Here is a 23589-nt window from a genome sequence, read left to right as displayed (position 1 = left end):
GCGCCCTGGTAACCCCTGAGGCTCTGCCACAGGTGGACGCGAAGCAACAAGGACACTCGGTCGCCCTCGGGTCCCTACGCCCAGAGCCTGAAGCCACGCGGGCGCGCCCGAGCTCCTGGGCTCTTTGTCGAGAGCCCGGCGCAGCGCCGGGCCCCATTGGTTAACGCGGTCGGTCCGGGCCATCCTGGTCCCGCGTCCCTCCCCCATCCCGGCGTCCAGGGCCTGGGCGCCGGCCACGTGGCCCCTGCTCGCGGGTTTCCCGGTCTCCGGGATGCGCGTCCACGCCGCGCCGCCCAACCCACGCGACAAGGGGGTGGTCTTCTCCCAGGACCGCGGGCTCGGAAGTCCGCCCCCTCCCCGCCTCCCGCACTCACCGCTTTGAGATCCAGGACGCCGTCCTTGGCCTCCTGAAGCAGCGACACGAACTTGGTGGTGAGCAGTCCCAGGCTCTTCTCGTGCCTGCTGCTGCCGCCCCCGCCGCCCCCGAGAGGCGGCGGCGGCGGCGGCGGGGGCTGCGCCTGGGACTGCTGCGGCTGCGGCCGCTGGCCCTGCCCCTGGCCCTGCGGCGCCGGCTGCCCGGAGCCCGCGGGCTCGGCCGCCGCCATCGCGTCCCCGCGCCGCGGTGGTGCGGCCCCCGCGCTCGGCCACCTGCCGGGTCGGCTCCGCGGCGGCCGCTGCCGTCGCCGCCCGCCGAGGGCGGGACGAAGGGTCGCGGGCTCCTGCAAACAACAGGTGCGCTGCGCCCACCCGCCCGGGGGCCGCTCGGCGCGCCGGGCCTCCGCCCCCTCCCCGAGCCTGGGGACGCGAGAAGTAAGCCCACGATCGAGGGGAGGGGGAGTGGAAGCGAGAAGAAGGGGCGGCTAGGGGTGGGTACCCGAGTTTAAATGGCAGGAAGTGACGCCGCGGCCCGCCGTTGCTTGGAAACGCATTTTTCTGTAGGAAGGAGGGGCGAGCGGAGAGGAGGGCAGCGTCGGTGACTGGGTTTCACACTTGCCTCCCTGCAGTTGGCGAGCCGACCCCGGGAGCGGCGACCTCCCGCAGCAACGCCGGGAGGAAACAAGGGCTTCAGGGCAGGAAAAAACCCTGCCGTGTGGCCATCAATTTCTGAGCCGCTGGGTCCGTGGAGCCACACGAGATTAGCCTTCGGTCACTTACCTTGATTGGGCGGTTTCTGCTGTCTGCTCTTTTCGAGCTTTAGGATCCTTTGCAAATATTTCAGTGACTCGGACCAAATGCAGGGTTATATTCCATAGATTATCTTTTTAGATTTGAAATACAGGAAAAACAGAATCATGGAATCATAGGTAGAGATACTGGGGTGTGGAGGGAGAGGTCCTGAATTGCTCAGACTCGCCGCTGGACTCCAGATCTCCTGCATTTAGAACAGTGTTCGTAATACCTTACTGAAACCAAATTATATTGTGTTATTTAGAATATTAGGCACCCGCAGGTTCTTGTGTTTCGTGATACCCCAAACTATTGATGGGAAATGGGATAACACACAGATCTGGGTAAAAGTTTTTTCTCATTTGATTACAAACTCTCGAGAGTCAGAACTAAATTTTAAATGAGTTGGTGTCACACACAACACTTTGGATATAGTAGATGCTCAATAAATATTAGGTGAATGAAAATTCCATATGATGGTAATTAATCAAGAAAGTTTCATGCAAGAAATATTTTAAATTTAAAATAACAATAAACTAGCAAAAAAGGGTCACTGGAATGAAGTGAAATAGCAGCATTAGCTAGTAAAACCGGACACACCATTTATAACAAAATATTTATGCTTCCAATTCATAGGTACAGAACTTCATTAATAACCAGACAACCTTTATTTAATCAAAGAACTCTATAAGCAAAACTTGAAATTAAAAACCTTTAGTAGGGCTTCCCTGGTGGCGCAGTGGTTGAGAGTCTGCCTGCCGATGCAGGGGACACGGGTTGGTGCCCCGGTCCGGGAAAATCCCTCATGCCGCGGGGCGGCTGGGCCCGTGAGCCATGGCCGCTGAGCCTGCGCGTCCGGAGCCTGTGCCCCGCAACGGGAGAGGCCACAACAGTGAGAGACCCGCGTACCGCAAACTAAAAAAAAAAAAAAATCTTTAGTAAAACATGAAAAATTCAATTAATAAAACCACTCAATTTAAGTTATCTCAAAATGGGTTCTGCTATGTGATTTGCCATTAGCAAAATTATTATTTTACAAATTAAATTAATTTGCAAATTAGTTTTAATTTATTATTAATAAATTAATAGAATTAATAAATACAATAGTGTTTCTTAAGGAGGTTTTAGTTTTAATTTGAAGTGGTAACATTGTGCTATAGATGCAGGGACAGGAATTGATAAAAATAAAGTTGTTATTTTAAAAAACTTTTTTATATGTGTCTTAGCTTGGTCTGCCATAACAAAAATACCATAGACAAGATGACTTAAACAACAGAAATTTATTTTCTCACAGTTCTGGAGTCTGGAAGTTCGGATGCCAGCATGGTCAGGTTCTGGTGAGGCCTCTCTTCCTGGCTTGTAGACAGCTACCTTCTCTCTGTGTCCTCACATAGCAGAGAGAGAGAGAGCAAACAAGTTCTCTGATGTCTTTTCTTATAAGGGTACTAATCCCATCATGAGGGCCCCACTCTGTGACCTCGTCTAAACCTATACCTCTTGAAGGCTCTCTCTCCAAATGTGGTTAAGGCTTTAACATATGAATTTGGGGGAGACACAATTTGTTCCATAGCATGTAGTATTAAATCATAATAACTATTTTGGTAATTTTTTAATTGTTCTTTTTAATTTCAGTTTTTAAAGTTTTTCTACAACGCAGTTATTATTAATGATGCTAATAGGTCATTTGAAATTTATTTTGCAATATTTTTGTGTTTTTCACAATGAATTTTTCATTTGTTTAAACTCAGTAGGATTCAACTAAAGCACATTCACAAGTTAGCAGCTATTTCAATTAGCCTTCAAAATCCTATGTCTGTCAGAGAAACTACAAATTACTTACACCAGTGGCTTCCGAACTTTAAGGAGAAAAATCATCTATGGTGTTTGTTAAAAATGTGATTCTTTTTTCCAAATTTCAGAGATTAAATCAGCATTTGATATGAGAATTTGACCTGGGAATCTGCATTTCTTCACAGATAGTTTCAGGTAATTCTCATGCACACAGTCACCCCTTTGAGAAACACTGAATAACACAATGAAAAATAATAAAATATATCATTTTTCCTAAAACTGCTAAAGATCAGAGCCTGATAATGCAAAAGTCTTTTTAATATTTTGAAACTTTTTGGAATTTCTGCTAATGAATTATTTTAAAATGTGATTTTTAAAAATCAGAATATAAATAATCTTTAAGAAACTGATATTGGTCACTGTTTGAAGTATATTACTCTGAATTTGATTTCTGTATCCTTTTGGCTATAAAGGAGACAACTCTAAATGGCTATCAATTGCTACACTAGTTCTTTGTACCAATTCTGACAAAAGCCTAATAATTCTTTCCATCAAAAGTTAGGACTCATAGCATATTCTCAAGAAGTAGGTAAGATTTTTGTGCACTAGAATAATCCAGTTAAACTAAACCGTATTGCATTGACCTATGTAGTACTAAATGCATGACAGTAATCCTTTGTTAAATTCAGACTAATTACACCGGATTAACTGGGCAAATATTATGATCTATTATAATATTGTTTATATGCTCCTGATTATATTTTCATTATTTTTATGCATTTTGGAAGTGCAGCTGCTTAGCCAATTCAGGAGTAGGAGGGAGAACTTCAGTGTTTTGAATTCGACGGAATGACTTATTAGCCCATAGTTCACTGGACTGAGTGTCACATTTGTGGAATTTCACATATGTTATTTTCATAGAAGTCCAGGATCAGTTTAATATATGTGCAGTTGTGTCATAATATAGTAGTTAACTATTCAAGAAAATTCAACCAAATTTTATTTTGTTCACTGATGGTGGCGTACTGATTTTCAAATGCATGAGCCTATCAGTTGGAAGTGATAGGTTGGAACTTCCAACTCTCAGGTCTCCTTTGAGCTAAGAAACTTCATCAAAAGGCTGCTTACATCAGCTTTATTACTCCCTTGTTTAATCTGTTCTAAGTTAATGAAGATAAAATTTGGCTTTCTGTTTTTCCTTCCAAATCTTACAATACACAAACATCTATCTTATGCATTTTCAAGATTAAAAAAATTAGGTAAACACATATGTTTCAAGGATTATTAATCGTCACATTATGACAAACAACATTATTTTTTACCTACCTATAACCTGCATGGTATAGTAATAATATGATAGATAACCCAAAGACCTTGACTTCAGAAGTGTGTACCCTGTAAGCAGAAACGGGAAATGAAGATTACATTCAAACACCTATAGAAATATAATTCACACACATTAAAGAGATTTTAAATTTTATTTAGTGACTTATACTCTACCTTATTGCCCTATCAAGGCAGCTTACCGAAAGAGGGAAGCTTACATTCAGAAGGCAGCTTACATTCAAAAATATGGCATGATATTAAAAGAAACAAATAGTTGCTTCTAAATCTTCTTGAAGAGTCAGACTGAAAATTCGAATTCTCATCTTCATTAAGTTAAAACTTACGATTTGATGTTGGGGTTTGAACTTCAACCACACATATTCAAATGTAAGAACAAGAGATCCAAGTTTGTTGTAACAAAAATAAACTCAACTAATATACACTAGAAGCTTCTATTTACTAACACCTGAACAGTCCTCTGACTGCTCTTGTGTATAAAAATAGAAGGTAAATATGGTCAAACATTTACAGAAACTGTATGTCACTTAGACCTTCCTGAAAAATCAAGTTGCTCAGCAACTCTCCCACTGGAAACACTGTTGATAACACTGTTTTTTTGAAATTTCAGTAAGGTAAAAGTGTTTATCACTAAACTACCAAAGCAAGATGACTGCCGTGCAAATAATAAGCCATAGCATAAAGACCTCCTATTCACAATACATTGCCCTAATTAAGACACAAACTTAAAAATCATACGCTCTGATACAAACCCTTTGGTAACTAATACCCTGTGTCAACCTAGAGTTGACAATTTTTGAATTTATCACCGAGAGAGTAATTCTAAGTCAAAAGTGGTTTTATCAAAAGAATTTCTCACCAGTGAATGGTCCCCACATCATTCAATTCCTTGTGTAGTGTCACATCTATTCCCTAGAATGAAAAAATAAAGCACTCTAAAATAAATCCCTCAAGATAATGATTATAGGTACCCTAGAATTATCTAATGTTAATAAATGTACCATCCTATCTTGCTCTACTGTAATTGACTATTTTATTTATAAAAATACCTATTTATTTAATTATATGTGTGCCATTTATAAAAATTAAGGAATTTATTCAGCAAAAATTAAATTCAGACTCTCAGTGGATATCTCCCAACTAAGTCATGTTAGCCATACACATTACAAAATGAAATAATACATGCTTTTAGAATCTCTGAAAAAAAAATGTTTTGTAAACTGGAAAAAAAAACTACCTTTGGTATCTTTCCTCAGTCAGTAGATCATCCAACAATCTATCTGTCTTTTGTAATTGTGTGATATGCATATTACTAGTGTTAACAGAATGACTGTAGCTGATACATGGTAAATCTTTTGTTATTTTAATACTTTCATGATTAATTTAATGTGGATTAGGCAAAAATTAAAAATAAACATGACCAAAACATTAAACTAGTGATTTCATTTATGTTATTTAAGTTGTGGCTAAAAGAGATATTTAATTTTTAAAAGTAAGTCCATTTTTGGAAAACTGATAAGAAACTAATAGTTTGGGTAGTGTGAAACCCCAAAATCATGAAGGTGAAATTAACGATGTTATGCCAATTTTTATATGGTCAGTTTATTCAATGATCATAATCAGTTGAACTTTGGTAAACACTTATCTTTTAACTGACAGGAAGAAAACAATTTAGAAAACTTAAATTACTCTTTTAGTTTTTAGCCAATTATGCATCGCAAAGAATTTCCTCTCCAAGTTCAGAATTGCTATGTGGGTTTTATCAGTAAAGAGAGCAACTAGACAGATTTCATAAGATCAGTAATGTTTACAAAATAGTAGGTGATACCTGCCAGCATTGTTAACACTGAGTAGGAGGGAGAGTCCAGGATTTGAAAGTATAAACTAGTGTTCTCTTCACCACTGTCCAGAAGAAAATATCTTTCAGTCAAGAAGCCCCTCCCCACAAAGGTTTAAGGATAATGGAAAGAAGTGGTATAGACCAATCTTCAAAGTCTCCCACTGTGCCCTTACTCTCAGGGGACCACATCCTAAGAAAACAGACTCTAAAATCAAGACAGGTACATTACCAACAAATACAGCAGTATGTATATGGAAGTGAAAAACTGGGGAACAAAAATAAGATAATCCATTGAAAGTTGCGGCAGCTATGAGAACAGCCTACTGCAAGGTGGGAGGTGGTTGGGAAGCATATAACCATCAAGTGAGTCAAGAGTAATTATCTACTGTGGGCAGTACTGCCAGACAGTAGTCAAAATCCTAGAAAGATATTGACAATTCTTATGATATTGAACTAGACTCCAAATTCTCAAGATTATAAGAACAACCATTTCCTTAGGTTTAAGTAAAAGGTATTCCAAGAATTTGATAAAATGGAAAATAAAAATCCAACCTCAATTATAAATCACATTCTTACTTAGATCCATGTGTATATAAGCAGACTACAGCTTATATACTTCTTGAAGGAAGTATAAGAAAAAATTCAGTTTACTTACAGATGTAACAACTATACTTCTAAATTCCTTTCCAAAACCTGGTAGGAGTCATGGTGGAAAACTGTACAGCAGCCCCTGGAAATGAGTGTTTTGATTTGGTGAGACTCAGGTTAAGACCCACAGACTGATCACCCTATATAATTTCCTCTAAGTATGTATATCAAACCAAAGAGAGTGGCCACGTGGGAAGGATGCTTACCCTTTCTTTAAAGCCTGAACATATCCTCAGCTAGATCCTGAGGTAAGGGTTGAGGGTGGGGATTGGTTCTAGCTTTTGTTTCATAAGTTCTAATAAATAGACGTTTGTTTCTTTTGCTTTGTAGGTGGCTGTATGCCTGATTCAATAGACCTCTCAAAGAGTGATAATGGGGTAAGAGATTTGGTAGGGAGCTCTAGAAAGGAAAAGGTTTGAGCTATCTGATGGGAAGCAGTTGGGTCAGACTGTTGACTTAGACCCAAGCTGTGCCACTGATGGTGGGAATAAGAGCATGACTGAGCTGTAATGAAAGAACTCAATCAGAATCTAGGCACCCTAAAACAGCTGTCTTAAATTTATGTACTCCCGAGGAGACACTTGGACAAAAGCAGTGGTTACATTTACTTAACATAATTGAGTCAATTATATTAATAAAATGTGTTTAGCTGGTCATATCTCCTTTGATCACTGTGATTCAAGCCATGTACATTAGGTGTAAGCAGCAATACCATCTCTCCAGAGGAAGTAAAAAATAGATAACTGAGGACCACCTTTGGTATTTCCACTCTATCTCCTTTCAATCCTCCAGTATGGCCAGCTGATAAATCATAAATCAGATGGAATATCAAGATTTCTTGATAAAAGTCTACCAATTGAATTAAGCAATCACAACTTTGGCAATGTTGCTCTCCCACCCCTATAAAATCTGGATTCACCTACTATTTGTCACAGATTTATTTACTGGGACTTTCAATGATGAGATCAACCTAAGGACATTACTATCATCAACTGCATTGATGATATTTAAATGTTAGTAGGATTTAATGAAGCAAGATATCAACTTCTTATTCACTAACATCTCAACAAAAAGGAGAAGGGATAAATTGTTATCCCTCCAAAAAACTTAGGGTCTTGCCATGTAAGTGAACATACTGGAATTCCAATGGATGAGAGAAGGTAGAATATCTTTCCTAATTATACTCCAGAATATTAAACTGAAACCTCTATCCTAACATCCCAACCTTGACGGAGCCAGCAGCCTTGAGACAGCATATCTTGGCCTTGGGAATTTGATGCGCTGTATGTACTAGTTAAGCTGGAAGTCTAGTAAATTTGAGTTGAGGTACTTTTTTTTTTTTTTTTTTTTTTTGCAGTACGTGGGCCTCTCACTGTTGTGGCCTCTCCCATTGTGGAGCGCAGGCTCCGGACGCGCAGGCTCAGCGGCTATAGCTCACGGGCCCAGCCGCTCCGCGGCATGTGGGATCTTCCCAGACCGGGGCACGAACCCATGTCCCCTGCATCGGCAGGCGGACTCTCAACCACTGCCCCACCAGGGAAGCCCAAGCTGAGGTACTTTTAAATCAAGATTTTGGATTCAGGAATAAGCTTCAGTTGTAATCAACCCTTCTTAGGTCAGGTCCCATGACCCAGAAAGTCAAATAATTTTTTAAACCTCTAACATCTTTTCAATCATCTTTAGACAAAAGGCACACACACACACACACACACACACACACACACACACACACACACACACACACACACACACACACACACACACACACAGCATGTGTCAATACAGAGCCCATTTCTGTATCACACAACGGCCTAAACTGCCTGTTATGAATTGAGGGCTCTTAGCTCTTCCTTCTCACAGATAAGTAAGCCTAGTACTCTAGCAGCTAGTAGAAATGGTATAATCAAGATTAGATAAATGGTAATAACTAGACAAGCTTGATGGAGCATGTGCTACCTTAGTGCACACTAAGGATTCCAAAATCTTCCTGAAGTGTCCCTTCATATTATATCATCTATTTTAACAAATTGGGATCAACCACATGCTGAGCTCATCATCAGGCAAAAAACTTGATGATTTATGAATGGGGCTGACTGATATTTGGCTGAACAATATCTATGGATCACAGTTGATTTGTATCCTCACTTTTACCTATCCACGCAATATTAAGGAACTACTCTTTCCTCCAGGAGGTTGAAGTAGACAAAAGTCTCCTTGATAATTAGCTTGACAGTGACTACTGTGGACAGGGGACTTTTAACAGGAAAGAAGTGCACATGGCCATCTACCACCAACAGTACGGTCAGAGGTGAAATATCAAGTATCTAATCGTTCAGAGAAGAAATCCAGGCTGGTGTGGCCATCAAAGCCATTCTTTAACATTGACATACACATCATAGGGGGTACATATTAGTAGAGACTTACTATAAGTGAGTTTATAAATATTATTTATAATTAATGGCCACCAGAAATTATCAACTTATTACTCGCCATATTGAATGAGTTGAGAACTATTCTTTCCTTCTCTCTTTTCTGAAAGAGTATGGCTATGGACTGATTTTATTTATTTTTAAAATATTTTACAGAATTCACTGGCAAAGTTGTCTGAACCTGAGCTTTTCTTTGTAGGAATTCAGTTTACTTATTATAGGTTTATTCAGATATTCTATTTTTTCTTGAGTCAGTTTTGGTAATTTGTATCTTTTCAAAAATTTGTTCAACTAAGTCATCTAATTTGTCAGCATAAAGTTGTTAATCATATTTCTTATAATCCTTTTTAGCATCTTTAGAGTCTGTAATGCTGACCCTTCTTCATTCTTGATTTTAGAAAATTTTATTCTCTCTTCTTTATTGCCCAGAGTTGTTAAAAGTGCATCATTTTTTGAAAATATTTTCAAAGAACCAACTTTTGGTTTGATTGCTAGTTTCTCTATTGCTTTTTTTTGTTTCTTTTCTATTTGATTGATTTCTGCTCTGAGATTTAATATTTTTATCCTTGGGGTTAAGTGGATCTTCTTTTTCTGGTTTCTTTTCTTTCTTTCTTTTTTTTTTTTGGCTGCATTGGGTCTTCGTTGCTGCATGCCGGCTTTCTCTAGCTGTGGCGAGCAGGGACTACTCTTCGTTGCAGTGTGTGGGCTACTCATTGTGACGGCTTGTTGCAGAGTACATGCTCTAGGCACAGGGGCTTCGGTAGTTGTGGTGTGCGGGCTCTAGGGCATGCAGGCTTCAGTAGCTGTGGCGCGCGGGCTCAGTACTCGTGGCACACGGGCTTAGTTGCTCCGCAGCATGTGGGAATCTTCCCGGACCAGGGATCAAACCCGTGTTCCCTGCATTGGCAGGTGGATTCTTAAACACTGTGCCACCAGGGAAGTCCCTTTCTGATTTCTTAAAAAGGAAACTTAAATTACTGATTTGAAACCTTTCCTTCTTTCTAACATAGGCATTTAAATCTATAAATTTCTCTCTAAACATTGTTTTGCTGCATCCCATAATGTTTTCCATGTTCTATTTTCATTTTCATCCAATTCAAAATATTTTCTACACTTTGTGATTTTTTTATTGAGATATATTTGATTTACAATATTATATGTTTCAGGTGTACAACATAGTAATTAATTTTTAAAAAGGTATTATATTCCATTTATAGTTATTATAAAATATTGGCTATATTCCCTATGTTGTATAATATATTCTTATAGTTTATTTTATATATAGTAGTTTGTATCTCTAATCATCTACTCTTATCTTATCTACCCCCCTTTCCTCTCCCCACTGGTTACCACTAGTTTGTTTCTATAACTGTGAGTCTGTTTCTATTATGTTATATTCCCTAAGTTTGTTTTATTTTTAGATTCCATATATGTGATACCATAGCAATATTTGACTTCCTCTGCCTAACATTTCACTAAGCCTAATACGCACCAGGTCCATTCATGTTATTAAAAATGTCAAAATTTCATTCTTTTTTATGGCTGAGTAGTATTCCATAGTAAATATATTCCATATTGTCTTTATCCATTCATCTAGTGATGGACACTTAAGTTGCTCCCCTATTTTGGCTATTGTAAATAATGCTGCTATCAACATTGGAGTGTATGTATCTTTTAAATTAGTGTTTTCATTTTCTTTGGATATATACCCAGGAGTGGAATTGCTGGATCATATGGTAGTTTTATTTTTAGTTTTTTTAAAGTATGTATTTATTTTTTATTTATTTATTTTGGCCATGCTAGGTCTTAGTTGTGGCATGTGAGCTCTTAGTTGTGGCATGTGGATTTCTTAGTTGCAGCATGTGGACTCTTAGTTGCAGGATGCATGTGGGATATGGTTCCCCAACCAGGGACCCCTGCATTGAGAGCGCAGAGTATTACCCACTGGCCCACCAGGGAAGTCCCTATTTTTAGTTTTTTGAGAAACCTCCAAACTGATTTCCACAGTGGCTACACCAATTTACAGTCCCATCAACAGTGTACATGGGTTCCCTTTTCTCTACATCCTTGCCAATATTTATTATTTGTGATCTTTTTGATGATAGTTTATTCTGGCAGGTGTGAGGTGATATCTCATTGTAGTTTTGATTTGCATTTCTCTGATGATTATTGATGTTGAACATCTTTTCATGTACCTGTTGGCCATCTGTATGTCTTCTTTGGAAAAATGTCTATTCAAATCCTCTGCCCATTTTCTAATCAATGGTTTGGCTGGTTGTTTGTTTGATATCAAGTTGTATGAGCTGTTTATATATTTTGGATATTAACCCCTTATTGGTCATATCACTTACAAATATTTTCTCCCATTCAGTAGGTTGTCTTTTCATTTTGTCGATGGTTTCCTTTGCTGTGCAAAACCATTTACATTTAGCTAGGTTCTATTCGCTAAATTTTGCTTTTGTTTACTTTACCTTAGGAAACAGATCAAAACAAAAATATTGCTATGATATATGTCAAAGAGTGTTCTGCCTATGTTTTCCTCTAGGAATTTTATGGTATCTGGTCTTACATTTTGGTCTTTAATCCATTTTGAGTTCAGTTTTGTATGAGAAAATATTCTAATTTCATTCTTTTACATGTAGCTATGATATATGTCAAAGAGTGTTCTGCCTATGTTTTCCTCTAGGAGTTTTATGGTATCTGGTCTGATATTTACGTCTTTAATCCATTTTGAGTTCATTTTTGTATGAGAAAATGTTCTAATTTCATTCTTTTACATGTAGCTGTCAAGTTTTCCCAGCACGACTGACTGAAGAGATTGTCTTTTCACCATTGTATGTTCTTGCCTCCTTTGTTGTAGATTAATTGACCATAAGTGTGAGAGTTTATTTCTGGGTTCTCTAATCTGTTCCATTGATCTATGTGTCTATTTTCTGGGCTAGTACCATACTGTTTTGATTATTGTAGCTTTGTAGTATAGTCTGAAGTCCGGGAGCATGATTCCTCCAGCTCTGTTCTTATTCCTTAAGATTGTTTTGCCTATTCAGGGGCTTTTGTGTTTTCATACAAAATTTTAGATTATTTGTTCTAGTTCTGTGAAAAATGCTGTTGGTATTTTGATAGGTGTTGCATTGAATCCGTAGATTGCCTTGGGCAGTATGGTCATTTTAACAATATTAATTCTTCCAATCCATGAACATGGTTTATCTTTCCATCTGTTTTTGTTGTTTTCAGTTTCCTTCATTAGTGTCTTATAATTTTCTGAGTACAGTTCTTTTTACCTTTTTAGGTAAGTTTATTTGTAGGTATTTTATTCTTTTTGAAGCAATGGTAAATATTGCTTCCTTAATTTCTCCTACTGATTGCTTGCTCTTAGTGTATAGAAATGGAACCAATTTCTGTATATTAATTTTGTGTCCTGCAACTTTAACAAATTCATTGTGGAGCTCTAGTAGTTTTCTGGAGGCATCTTAAGGAATTCTATAGCATAATGTCTGCACAAAGTGACAGTTTTATTTCTTCCTTTCCAATTTGGATTCCCTTTATTTCTTTTTCTTGTCTGACTTCCATGGCTAGGACTTCAATACTATGTTGAATAAAAGTGAAAGTGGTGAAAGTGGGCATCCTTGTCTTGTTCCTGACCTTAGAGGAAATGCTTTCAGTTTTTCACTGTTGAGTATGATGTTAGCTGTGAGCTTATCACATATAGCCTTTATTAATTATACTGAGGTATGTTCCTTCTATGCCTAATTTCTGGAGAGTTTTTGTTATAAAAAATGTTGAATTTTATCAAAAGCTTTTTCTACATCTTTTAAATCATCATATGGTTTTATCTTACAGTTTGTTATTGTGGTTTGTCCCATTGATTGATTTGTGGATATTGATAATCTTTGCATCCCTGGGAAAAATCCCACTTGATCATGGTGTATGATCCTTTCAAAATATTGTTGGATTTACTTTGCTAATATTTTCTTGAGTATTTTTGCATCTATGTTCATCAGGGATATTGGGCTGTAATTTTCTTTTTTGTGATATCTTTGTCTGGTTTTGGTATCAGTGTGACACTGGTCTCATAGAATGAGTTTGGAAGCATTTGTTTCTCTGTAATTTTTTTGAATAGTTTGAGAAGGATAGGTGTTAGCCCTTGTCTAAATGTTTGGTAGAAGTCACCTGTGAAGCCATCTGGTCTTGGACTTCTGTTTGTTGGGAGTTTTAAAATTCCTGATTCAATTTCATTACTGGTAATTGGTCTGTTCCTATTTTCTAATTCTTCTTGGTTCAGTCTTGGGAGATTGTACACTTCTAAGAATTTGTCCATTTCCTCTAGTTGTCCATTTTGTTGGCATATTGTTGTTAATAATAGTCTCTTATGATCCTTTGTATTTCTGTGGTGTTGGTTGTAACTTCTCCTTTTTCATTTCTGATTTTATTGATTTGGGCCCTCTCTCTTTTTTTCATGATGGCTAGAAGTTTATCAATTTTGTTTATCTTTTCAAAGAATCAGCTTTAAGTTTCATTGATCTTCTCTATTTTTTTAGTCTCTGTTTCATTTAGTTCTGTTCTAATCTTTATGCATTCTTTCCTTCTACTAACTTTGGATTTTGTTTGTTCTTCTATTTCTAGATCCTTTAAGTGTAAGGTTAGTTTGTTTATTTGAGATTTTTCTTGTTTCCTTGGGTAAGCTTTTATCACTATACACTTGTCTTTTAGATCTGCTCTTACTGCAACCCATAGCTTTTGGATCATTGTGTTTTCATTTTCATCTTTCAGACATTTTTTTGATTTCCTCTTTGATGCCTTCAGTGATCTATTGGTTGTTTGATAGCATATTATTTAGCCTCCACATGTTTGTGTTTTTTGCAGGTTTTTTTTTCTTGTAGTTAATTCCTAGTCTCATAGCATTTTGGTTGGAAAATGTGCTTGATATGGTTTCAGTTTTCTTAAATTTACCAAGGCTTGTTTTGTGGTCTAGCATGTGGTCCATCCTGGAGAATGTTCTATGTGCCTTTGAAAAGAATGTGTATTCTGCTGCTTTTAGGTGGAATGTTCCATGTATATCTATTAAGTTCTTCTGATCTAATGTGTCCTCTAAGGCCAGTATTTCCTTATTGATTTTCTATCTGGGTGATCTGTCCCTTGATGTAAGCAGAGTTTTAAGTCCCCTACTATTATTGTGTTACTGTCAATTTCTCCCTTTATGTTAGTTAATGTTTGCCTTATGTATTTAGGTTCTCCTGTGTTGGGTGCATATGTATTTACAGTTGTCATATCTTCTTGGATTGATCCCTTCATCATTAAGTAATGTTCTTCTTTGTTTCTTATAACAGTCTGTTTTAAAGTCCATTTTCTCTGATATTTGTATTGCTACTCCAGCTTTCTTTTGGTTCCCATTTGCATGGAATAATTTCTTCCATGCCCTCACTTTCAGTCTGTGTGTCTTTAGATCTGAAGTGAGTCTCTGGTAAGCAACATATATATGGGTCTCATTTTGTATTCATTCAACCACTCTATGTCTTTTGATTGGAGCATTTAGTCCATTTACTTTTAAAGTAATTATTGATATGTATGTTCTTATTGCCATTTTGTGAATTGTTGTGGGATTATTTTTGTGGGGTTTTTGTTGTTGTTCCTTTTGTCTTCTTTTGTTCTATTCTCTTGTGATTTGGTGTCTATCTTGAGTGTTATACCTGGATTTCTTTCCTTTTTGTGTGTGTGTTATCTATTATAGATTTTTTGTTTTCCTTGTTGCTTTTAATATTCTCTCTTTATCTTTAATTTTTCCATTTTAATTACAATGTGTCTTGGTGTTGTTCCTCTTTGGGTTAATATTGTTTGGGACTCTCCATGCTTCCTGGACTTTGATGTCTATTTCCTTTCCTAGGTTAGGACATTTTTTAGCTATTATGTCTTCAAATATGTTCTCAATCCCTTTCTCTCTCTCTTCTCCTTCTGGAACCCCAATAATGCAAATGTTAGTAGACTTGATGTTGTCCCAAAGGTCTCTTAAACTGTCTTCATTTCTTCTCATTCTTTTTTTTGTTTGGCGTCAGTGATTTCCATTACCTTGTCTTCCAGCTTGCTGATCCTTTCCTCTGTATAATTTAGTCTACTGTTGATTTCATCTAGTGTATTTTTTATTTCAGTTATTGTAGTCTTGGTCTTTGTTTGGTTGTTATTTGTATTTTCTAACACTTTGTTGTTAAATACTTCTAACTTCTCAATCTGTGCATCCACTCTTCTACTGAGTTCTTTGATCATCTTTACAATTGTTACCCTGAACTCTTTCCCAAGTAGATTGCCTATCTCTATTTCACTTCTTTTTCTGGGGTTTTATCTTGTTCCTTCTTTTGGAACATGTTCCTCTGTCACTTTATTTTGCCTAACTTGCTGTTTTTATTTCTTGTATTTGGTAGTTTGGTTACATTTTCCAGGCTTGCAGCAGTAGCCTTTTGTAGGAGATGTAGCTATGCATCCCAGCAGTGCACTCCACTCTTGTCACAAGAGCTATATGCTCTAGGGGTGCCCCCTATGTGGGCTGCTTGGGTCTTTCTGTGGTGGTGGGCTGACTACTGTGGGAAGTCTGGTAGGCCTGGCTGGTCCCTGGTCCAGTTGGTTGCCAGGCCCTCCTTGTTTGGAGGCTGCTGACCATTGGTTTTTGAGGCTGTGTCATGAGGTAGCTGGTGGTGGAACCCCAGACGGCTAGTACTCGCTCACTGATGGGCTGTCAGCTTCCAGGAGATCTCAGGGTTGGTTCCTGCCCAGTGGTGGGTGAAGCCATGTCCTGGAGCTAGTGATGACCTACCCATAGGCAGAGCGATGTCCTGAGTTCTGCCTGCAGGGCCCAGGGTGTCCCAGAGCTGTTATTGGATGGGAGTGGTTCCTGACACCCCTGGGTGTGGGGTCTGGGGTATTCTGAAGCTTGGGTTGGCCTGCTGGTGGGCAGGCCCAGGGCCCAGCCAGTCCCAGGGCTGGGGCTGGGCTGTTGGTGGGTGGGCTGGGTCCACAGGCTGTGGGGCTGCAGTTGTCCTGGGGCTGGTGTCTGCCCTCTGGTCTGTGAGACTGATCCCAAGGCTAGAGCAGGCTCATGGGTAAGTGAGGCCAGGGATTCTGGGGCTGGTGCCTGCCCACTGGTACGTGGATCTGGATACTAGTGTCTCTGGTTGCAGGGCCCTGGGGTCCCAGGTCTAGGCCTGCACACTGGTGTGTGGGGACAAATTCCTTGGCCCTCTGGTGGCAGGGTCATGTTCAGGGGAGGCTGTGGGCTCAGTGAGTCTTAAGGCAGCTTCTATGCTGGTGTGTGTGTGCAGGGGGCTTTGTCCCTGCTTACTGAGTTGTCCCAGTGTTGGTGACTATAGACTGGTGCATGGGGGCAGGGCTGGGTCCTGAGGCTTATGAGCTAGAGGGAAGATTCCAAGTTGGCGCTTGCCAGCACCAGTGTCCATGTGGTAGAATGAGCTCCCTCAAATGGCTGCCCCAGTGTCTATGTCTCTAGGGTGAGCTCAGTTGCCTTCTGCCTTTCTAGTAAACTCTCTAACATAAGTAGGTTAGGTCTCACCCAGGCTCCTTTCAAACCACGGCTTTTGCACTGGGTCCCAGAGTGTGTGAGATTTTGTGCATGCCCTTTAAGAGTGCAGTCCTTTTATGTTTCTCAACCTTGGAGAAGTGGCCCTCTGTAGGAGATGTCCTATGCATCCCAGCAGTGTACTCCCCTCTTGTCACCCAATGGCTAGGGACCAGCTGGTCCCAGGATAGTGTCTGGCCTGCATTTGTGGACTCTGTCTGCAGCCTGTAGGACTTTAGTTTTCTTGCTTCTGGTGTCTGCCCCCTGGTGGTTGAAGCTGGTCTGGTCTAGAGACTTGTGCAGGCTTCTAAGCAGGAGGGGCTGGTGCCTGCCCCCAAGGGGCTGGAGTTGGTCTTGGTCCTCTGGTGGGCAGGGCCATGTCTAGGGGCGTGTCTAGAGGTGTCTGTGGGCTCAGCAAGTCCTTAGGAGCCTGTCTGCTGATGGGTGGGGCTGTGTCCCCACTCAGTTTGTTTGGCCTGAGGCATTCCAGCACTAGAGCCTACAGGTTGTTGGGTGGGGCCAGGTCTTGGTGCTAATGACCCAAGCAAGATGTCTCCCTCCAGTGAGAGTTCATATAGAACTTGTTTTGTGGTCTTTTTGTGAACGCTCCCCCATATCTCTGCCATCAGTGCCTATGTCCCCATGGTGGGCAAGAGCTGCCCCCCACCTCTCCAGGAGATGCTTCAAGACCGGCAGGTAGGTCTGGCCCAGGCACCTATCAAATTACTGCTTTTGCCCTTGGTCCTGGTATGCATGAGATTTTGTGTGCCCTGTAGGAGTGAAGTCTCTATTTCCCCCAATCCTGTGGAGCTCCTGCAATTAAGCCCCGCTGGCCTTCAAAACTGAATGCTCTGGGAACTCCTCTTCACAGTGCTGGAACCCCAGGCTGGGGCTCAGAACTCTCATTCCTGTGGGAGAACCTCTGTAATATAATTATTCTCCAGTTTGTGGATCACCCACGCAGGGGGGATGAGATTTTATATTATGAGTCTGCCAGTCTCAGTGTGGTTCCTTCTTTATGTCTTTAGCTATAGAGGATATGTTCTGGTAGGTTTCAGTCTTTTTAAATGATATTTTCTGGTAGGTTTCAGTCTTTTTAAATGATGGTTGTTCTGCAGATTTTTGTTATTTTTGTGTGCTCCTGAGAGGAGGTGAGCTTAGGGTCCTTTTACTCTGCCATCTTGGCTGCTGTCCCTCTGTACCTTTCTAGTAAGATTTTAAATGAAGAAGTGTGAGTTTTCCAACTTTTTCAAGATTGATAGTCTAGGTCCCTTGAATTTCTGTATGAATTTTAGAGACCATGTTGTCAATTTACGCAAATAAGCTAGCCGAGATTTTGGTAGGGATTGCATTTAATCTGTAGATGAATTTGGGGAGAATTACCACCTTAAATCTTCCAATCCATGAATATTGTCTTCTTTGTTTCCTTTCAACCATGTTTTGTAGTTTTCAGAGTATGAGATTTGCACTTCTTTTGTTAAATTTATACCTAAGAATTTTATTCTTTTTGATTCTATTGCCTATGGAGTTCTTTCTTTTTATTTTAAACCACTGTATTAAGGTATGATTGACATTCAAAAGCTGTACATAGTCTGTACAATTTGATGAGTGGGAGTAAGTATAAACTCATGAAACTATCACCATCATTAAGGCCATAAACATATTCAACAACTTCCAGAGTTTCCTCCCACCCTTATTATTATTATCATTTTCTTGTGCTCATTCCTGAGTTTAGTAATTTGAGCCCTTTTATCCTGAATTAATTTAGCTCAAGGTTTATTTTGTAGATTTTTCAAAGTCAAAATTTTAGGTGCACTGATTGTGTTGCTTTTCTATTTTCATTAATTTCTGCTCTAATTTTTATTTCCTTCAGTCTGTCTGCTTTGGCTTTAGTTTGCTCCACTTTTCCCAGTATTTATAGGTGGAAGGTTAGGATATTAATTTCAGGTTTTTCTTCTTTTTTAATGGAGTTGCTTGCAGATAAAAATTTCCTTCTGACAACTACTTTAGTTACATTTCATAAATTTTGTTATTCTTTTCATTTCCATTCACCTCAAAGAATTTTTCTAATTTCCCTTGTGATTTCTTCTTTGATCCAGTACTTATTTAGGAGTGTGTTTAATTTCCACATAATTGTAAATTCCCCAAATTTGTTATTCCTTCCTAATTTCAGTTTGCTGTGGTCACAGAGCATACTTTGTGTGATTTCAATACTTCTAAATCCATTGAGGCTTGCTTTCTGACCTTCCATCTAATCTATACTGCAGAACGTTCCATGTGCACTTCAGAAGAATGTAAAGATTCTGCTGTTGTTGAAAGCATCCTGCAGATGTCTGTTAGGCCTAGTTGGTTTACCGTGTCGTTGAAGTCTTCTGTTCTCTTGTTGATCTCATGCCTCATTGTTCTATCCATTATTGAAAGTGAAGTATTGAATTTTCTGTTACTGTTGAATTACCTTTTTTTCCCTTCAAGCCTGTCAGTTTTGCTTCATGAATTTTGGGAATATGCCAGTAGGTACATCCATGTTAATAATTATTATACATTCCTGATAAATTGACATTTTATCATCTTTCCTACTAGTACATTTTTGTTTCAAAGTCTATTTTGTCTATTAGTATAGCCACTCCATCTTTCTTATGGTTGCTATTTACATATCTTTTTCTGTTCTTTTACTTTCAACCTATTTGCATATTTGAAAGTGTCTTGTAGGCAACACACAGCTGGATCTTGTTTTCTTGTCTATTTTTGTCTTTTGGATTATTTAATCCAGTCACACAACATAATTATTGATGTAGTTGAATTATACATGAGTTGAACTTATTTCTGCCATTTTTTGTTTTCTAAACATCTGGTCTTTTTTATTGCATTTAATAATTGCTTTATACTTTATTGCTCTACTTCTGCTTCTTTTGTATTACACAAATATTTTCTAGTATAACATTTTAATTCTATTTTTTAGTTATTTATTTTGAGTTACTTCCTTAATGGCTTCACAAGGGCTTATATCTACCTTATCAGAATATACAACAGATTTATACTAACCCAGTTTCAATGAAATATAGAATCTTCTATATAGCTCTATTCTCTTCCTCTTTTTGTGCTTTCTGTTATACATGTTACATCAATTTTATAATTGCAACTGTTTTTATAGTTGTTTTATATAACTTAAAGTCTAAGAAGAGCAAATATATATAGTTACATTTTCATATTTATTACTGGTGTCACTTGTTCCTGTGATTTCAAGTTACTGTCTCCTGTTACTTCCTTGCTTCCGTACAGCTTTGCTTTCACCCACCTTTGTGCTGATATTGAGAAATATTACATTTTGTTTTACTCCCAATAATACAATTATACATTGTTTTACATATTTGCTTTTTTAATCAGCTAAGGGATGAAAGGAAAAGAAATATGTATTTATATTCTTTTATAATTACCTTTACTGGTGTTTTTTTCTTCTCATGTGTATTCAAATTACTCTCTAGGGTCACCTTCTGAAAGGATCTGAAGCCTTAAGAACTTCCTTCAGCCTTTGTTGTAAGGTGGGTCTGGTAGGAACACATTTTCTGTTACCTGGGAATGACTTTATTTTGGTTTCATGTTTAAAAGATAGTTTTGTGGGATATAAGATTCTTAGCTAATTTTTTTTGAGTACTCTGTCAGCCCACTGCTTCTAGTCTCATTTGTTTTGCATTTATTCTGAGGGATAATATTGTTGGATGTAGAATTCTTTTTTTTTGTTTGTTTGTTTTTTTTTGCGGTACATGGGCCTCTCACTGTTGTGGCCTCTCCCATTGCAGAGCACAGGCTCCGGACGCGCAGGCTCAGCGGCCATGGCTCACGGGCCCAGCTGCTCCGTGGGGGATCTTCCCGGACCGGGGCACGAACCCGTGTCCCCTGCATCGGCAGGCGGACTCTCAACCACTGCGCCACCAGGGGAGCCCTGGATGTAGAATTCTTGATTTACTGTTCCTTTTCTTCCTGTACCTAAAATATGTCTTTCACTGACTTCTGGTCTCCATTATTTCTGATGAGAAGTCAACTGTTAGTTATATTGTTTCTTTATATGAAATAAATCATATTTTCTCACTGCTTTCAAGATTTTCCCAACAGTTTGACTCTTAAGTGTCTAGGTGTGGTTCTCTTTGTGCTTATCCTGGGTTTTACTGAAGTTCTTGAATCTGTAGGTTAATCTTTTTCATCAAATTTAGTAAGTTTTCAGCTATTATTTTCCCCAATATTTCTTATGTCCTCCCCTCCTCCACAGACTCCCATTACATATATTGACATGCTTGATGTCCCACGGATTTCAGTATAAATCTTGCCTATAACAAAATGGGGCCCTCTCTTTACATTTTTTCTGATTCCATTTAATTTTCAAAACTTAGTTCACTGGCTATTAGTTAAGAATTAGGTATTATATTCTTTCAGAAATAGTAAGGAGAATAGTATTTACATCTTTGTTCTGAATACAGAGGAACATAAGAGATGACAAAAGTGAAATAGTAATAAGTGAACTGATATGAAATGGAAGAAAACCGTTTCCAGTTACAAAATAAGAATTCTCTTCATAAATAGTAACTAAAAAGTAAAAATGAGAGAATGACAGTGGAAGTGTTCCTCTTGAGACAATGTTTATAAAACCTTAAATGTAATCTTTAATGAAAAAGTCATATGCATTATATAAAAAGGGGTCATTATGAGTGATGTGGAGATACTTACATATGCATTCTTAAAAATACCACATCCCTTATACAGATTTAAAATATTTTTTAGCTACATTTATGAGCCTTTCAAAAGAATGGCGCTATGTCAACTAAAGGACAACCAATAAATATAATTAGTTCTTCATCAACACAGTAAGGTTAACAACAATATTAAAATACTTTCCCTCATAGGCAAATGTGTAATTAGCAAACAATGTACAGCACAGAAACAAGAAAAAGTGTTTTAAGTTTAGTTATTTTGGTAGGTTTTTCTAATACACATAATTGTCAACAACTTATTATAAAAAACCCTACATATACAATTAATAAATACTTGATCAAGTCTTTTAAAATATAATCAGAATGAAATGTGTAGAAAAAGACATTTCAAAGTCATAGCAGTTACTACTATCACAATATTTAATCATTTTTACAATAGGTCTGCTGGTTCATTTCAATTCAATCCATTCTCAGAACCATCACATTTCTTGCTGAATTTGATTTAGAGCAAAAGCAAGTTGCTTAATTTTTATTTCCATTGCTTTTTTGTTCTTGCATGTTTCTTCCAGAAGTCCACGCATTTCTTCTTCAACTTGATGAACCTAAATCAACATATAAATTTTATAACATTTACATTTCTTAATGAAAATGTATTTTAAAAAATGCAAAAAAGTGAAAAATTTATTCTTATACATTTTGTATTTTGTGATGTCCATTTAAAGCAGAGGTTAATAAAATGTTAACTTGTTCAAATACTAATAGGGAAAATGTTATACTGTATACAAAGTACTTACATGTGTATTATCCATTTATTTCTTATAGGTTCTTGTGATTAACACATGGTAATTTATTTTAACTCTATTTTATAATTTAGAAAACTTGTTCAAGTTGTGTAGCTTCTCAGGAGCATATTTGGATGATACCCAGTCTTCTGACTTAATCTTTCCACTGTCCTGTGCTGATTATGAATGCTGAATCATGAATTTGACTTTAAAAACTGAAACAACCTCCGTTTCCATCTAAAATTGCTGTTGGTGGTTATAAATGACCATATTTTTGAGAGATCATCTTATGATTTTATTGTTAACCTACATTCTCCTAGGATTCAATGTATTTGATACTATTAATTTCTGCTTGAAACTCTCTCTCCTATCATACAACACTCCTGAGAGTATTACCAATATCATCATCCCTTTCTGTTTACTTCCCTCTTCCTAATCTCTAATACAGACTTCCTAATTTTTTTCCCTTTGAAAACATTTTTCCTAATTTAAATGATCACCTCTATGTGATGCCTTACAATTTTTTTTCATGATTACCGCATTTAAGCTTTGGTGAAATTTTTCTATTCTCTAACAAACACCTCCCTTTGATATTACATCATATTGGCAAGATGTCCATAATCAAACACAGTATTTTCCTTTTAGCTAAATGCCTAATTTTATACTTTATTTAGTAATACCTAATGTACTCTTGTTCAACGATCGGTAGATTTTAAATAAAATATCTGAAACATCTGTTAACTTGAAATGAAATAAAGAACTAAATTTTGAACAAGTTATATTTCCTTATTCATTGTGATTATTTCCAAAGACCTAAATCCCCCTTTCTGGTTACACAGACTCCTGATAGTAATGTCATTTAATTATACAACCTTGATTATAATATATGAAGTATCACTTTCCTTTTCTATTAACTCTTTTCCTTTTCCAGTTGCTGATTTATAAATCTCCAGTCTTAAAGACTTTTATCTGTTTCTTATTATTACTTCAAAATCAGGGAAAAATGGAAATTTGTAACTGTCTGCTCATCTAGTGGATCTTAACAGAGGGGTCATATCAGAAGCACCTGTTGAGAAAAATACCTGGGTCTGATCCCAGTCTTAGTGAATGAAAGTCTGAGGGGGAAGCACATGCATATGTATTATTAAAAAGCTCTGCAGGTAATTTTGATGTTTGCCTCTGATTTATTATCATCCTAACCCATTCCTTTGTCAATGATATTAAAATGAGAAATTTGATAGTTTTGAACCCTAACTGATAATAAAACACTCCTTGAGAACTTGTCCTAGGTAGTGATGGATTGTATTTAATACATTCACATTCT

General features: G+C 38.0%; 2 protein-coding genes and 1 long non-coding RNA gene across 4 annotated transcripts in view; 1 reads left to right on the top strand and 2 right to left on the bottom strand.

The window, feature by feature from the left end:
• The window catches only part of E2F5 (E2F transcription factor 5), a 29120-nt gene extending 28065 nt beyond the window's left edge, over positions 1-1055 (bottom strand). Inside the window, exon 1 of the mRNA XM_030839225.3 lies at positions 375-1055. Coding sequence (XP_030695085.1) covers positions 375-605 — 231 coding nt within the window. The 5' untranslated portion in view covers positions 606-1055. The remainder of the gene's footprint in view (positions 1-374) is intronic.
• On the top strand, positions 638-23044 carry LOC132593808 (uncharacterized). The gene is made up of 3 exons (XR_009559687.1): positions 638-810; positions 20263-20319; positions 20578-23044. It is a non-coding gene; the product is annotated as an uncharacterized lncRNA (long non-coding RNA).
• The window catches only part of LRRCC1 (leucine rich repeat and coiled-coil centrosomal protein 1), a 34723-nt gene continuing 32725 nt past the window's right edge, over positions 21592-23589 (bottom strand). For both annotated transcript variants that reach the window (XM_030839223.3, XM_030839217.3), the window contains exon 19: positions 21592-22085. In XM_030839223.3, coding sequence (XP_030695083.1) covers positions 21963-22085 — 123 coding nt within the window. In that variant the 3' untranslated portion in view covers positions 21592-21962. The remainder of the gene's footprint in view (positions 22086-23589) is intronic.

The sequence above is a fragment of the Globicephala melas genome, chromosome 17 (assembly GCF_963455315.2).
Source record: "Globicephala melas chromosome 17, mGloMel1.2, whole genome shotgun sequence".
Classification (NCBI taxonomy): domain Eukaryota; kingdom Metazoa; phylum Chordata; class Mammalia; order Artiodactyla; family Delphinidae; genus Globicephala; species Globicephala melas.
Note: the sequence above shows the minus strand (reverse complement) of the source record. Positions and strands in the feature narration are given on the sequence as shown.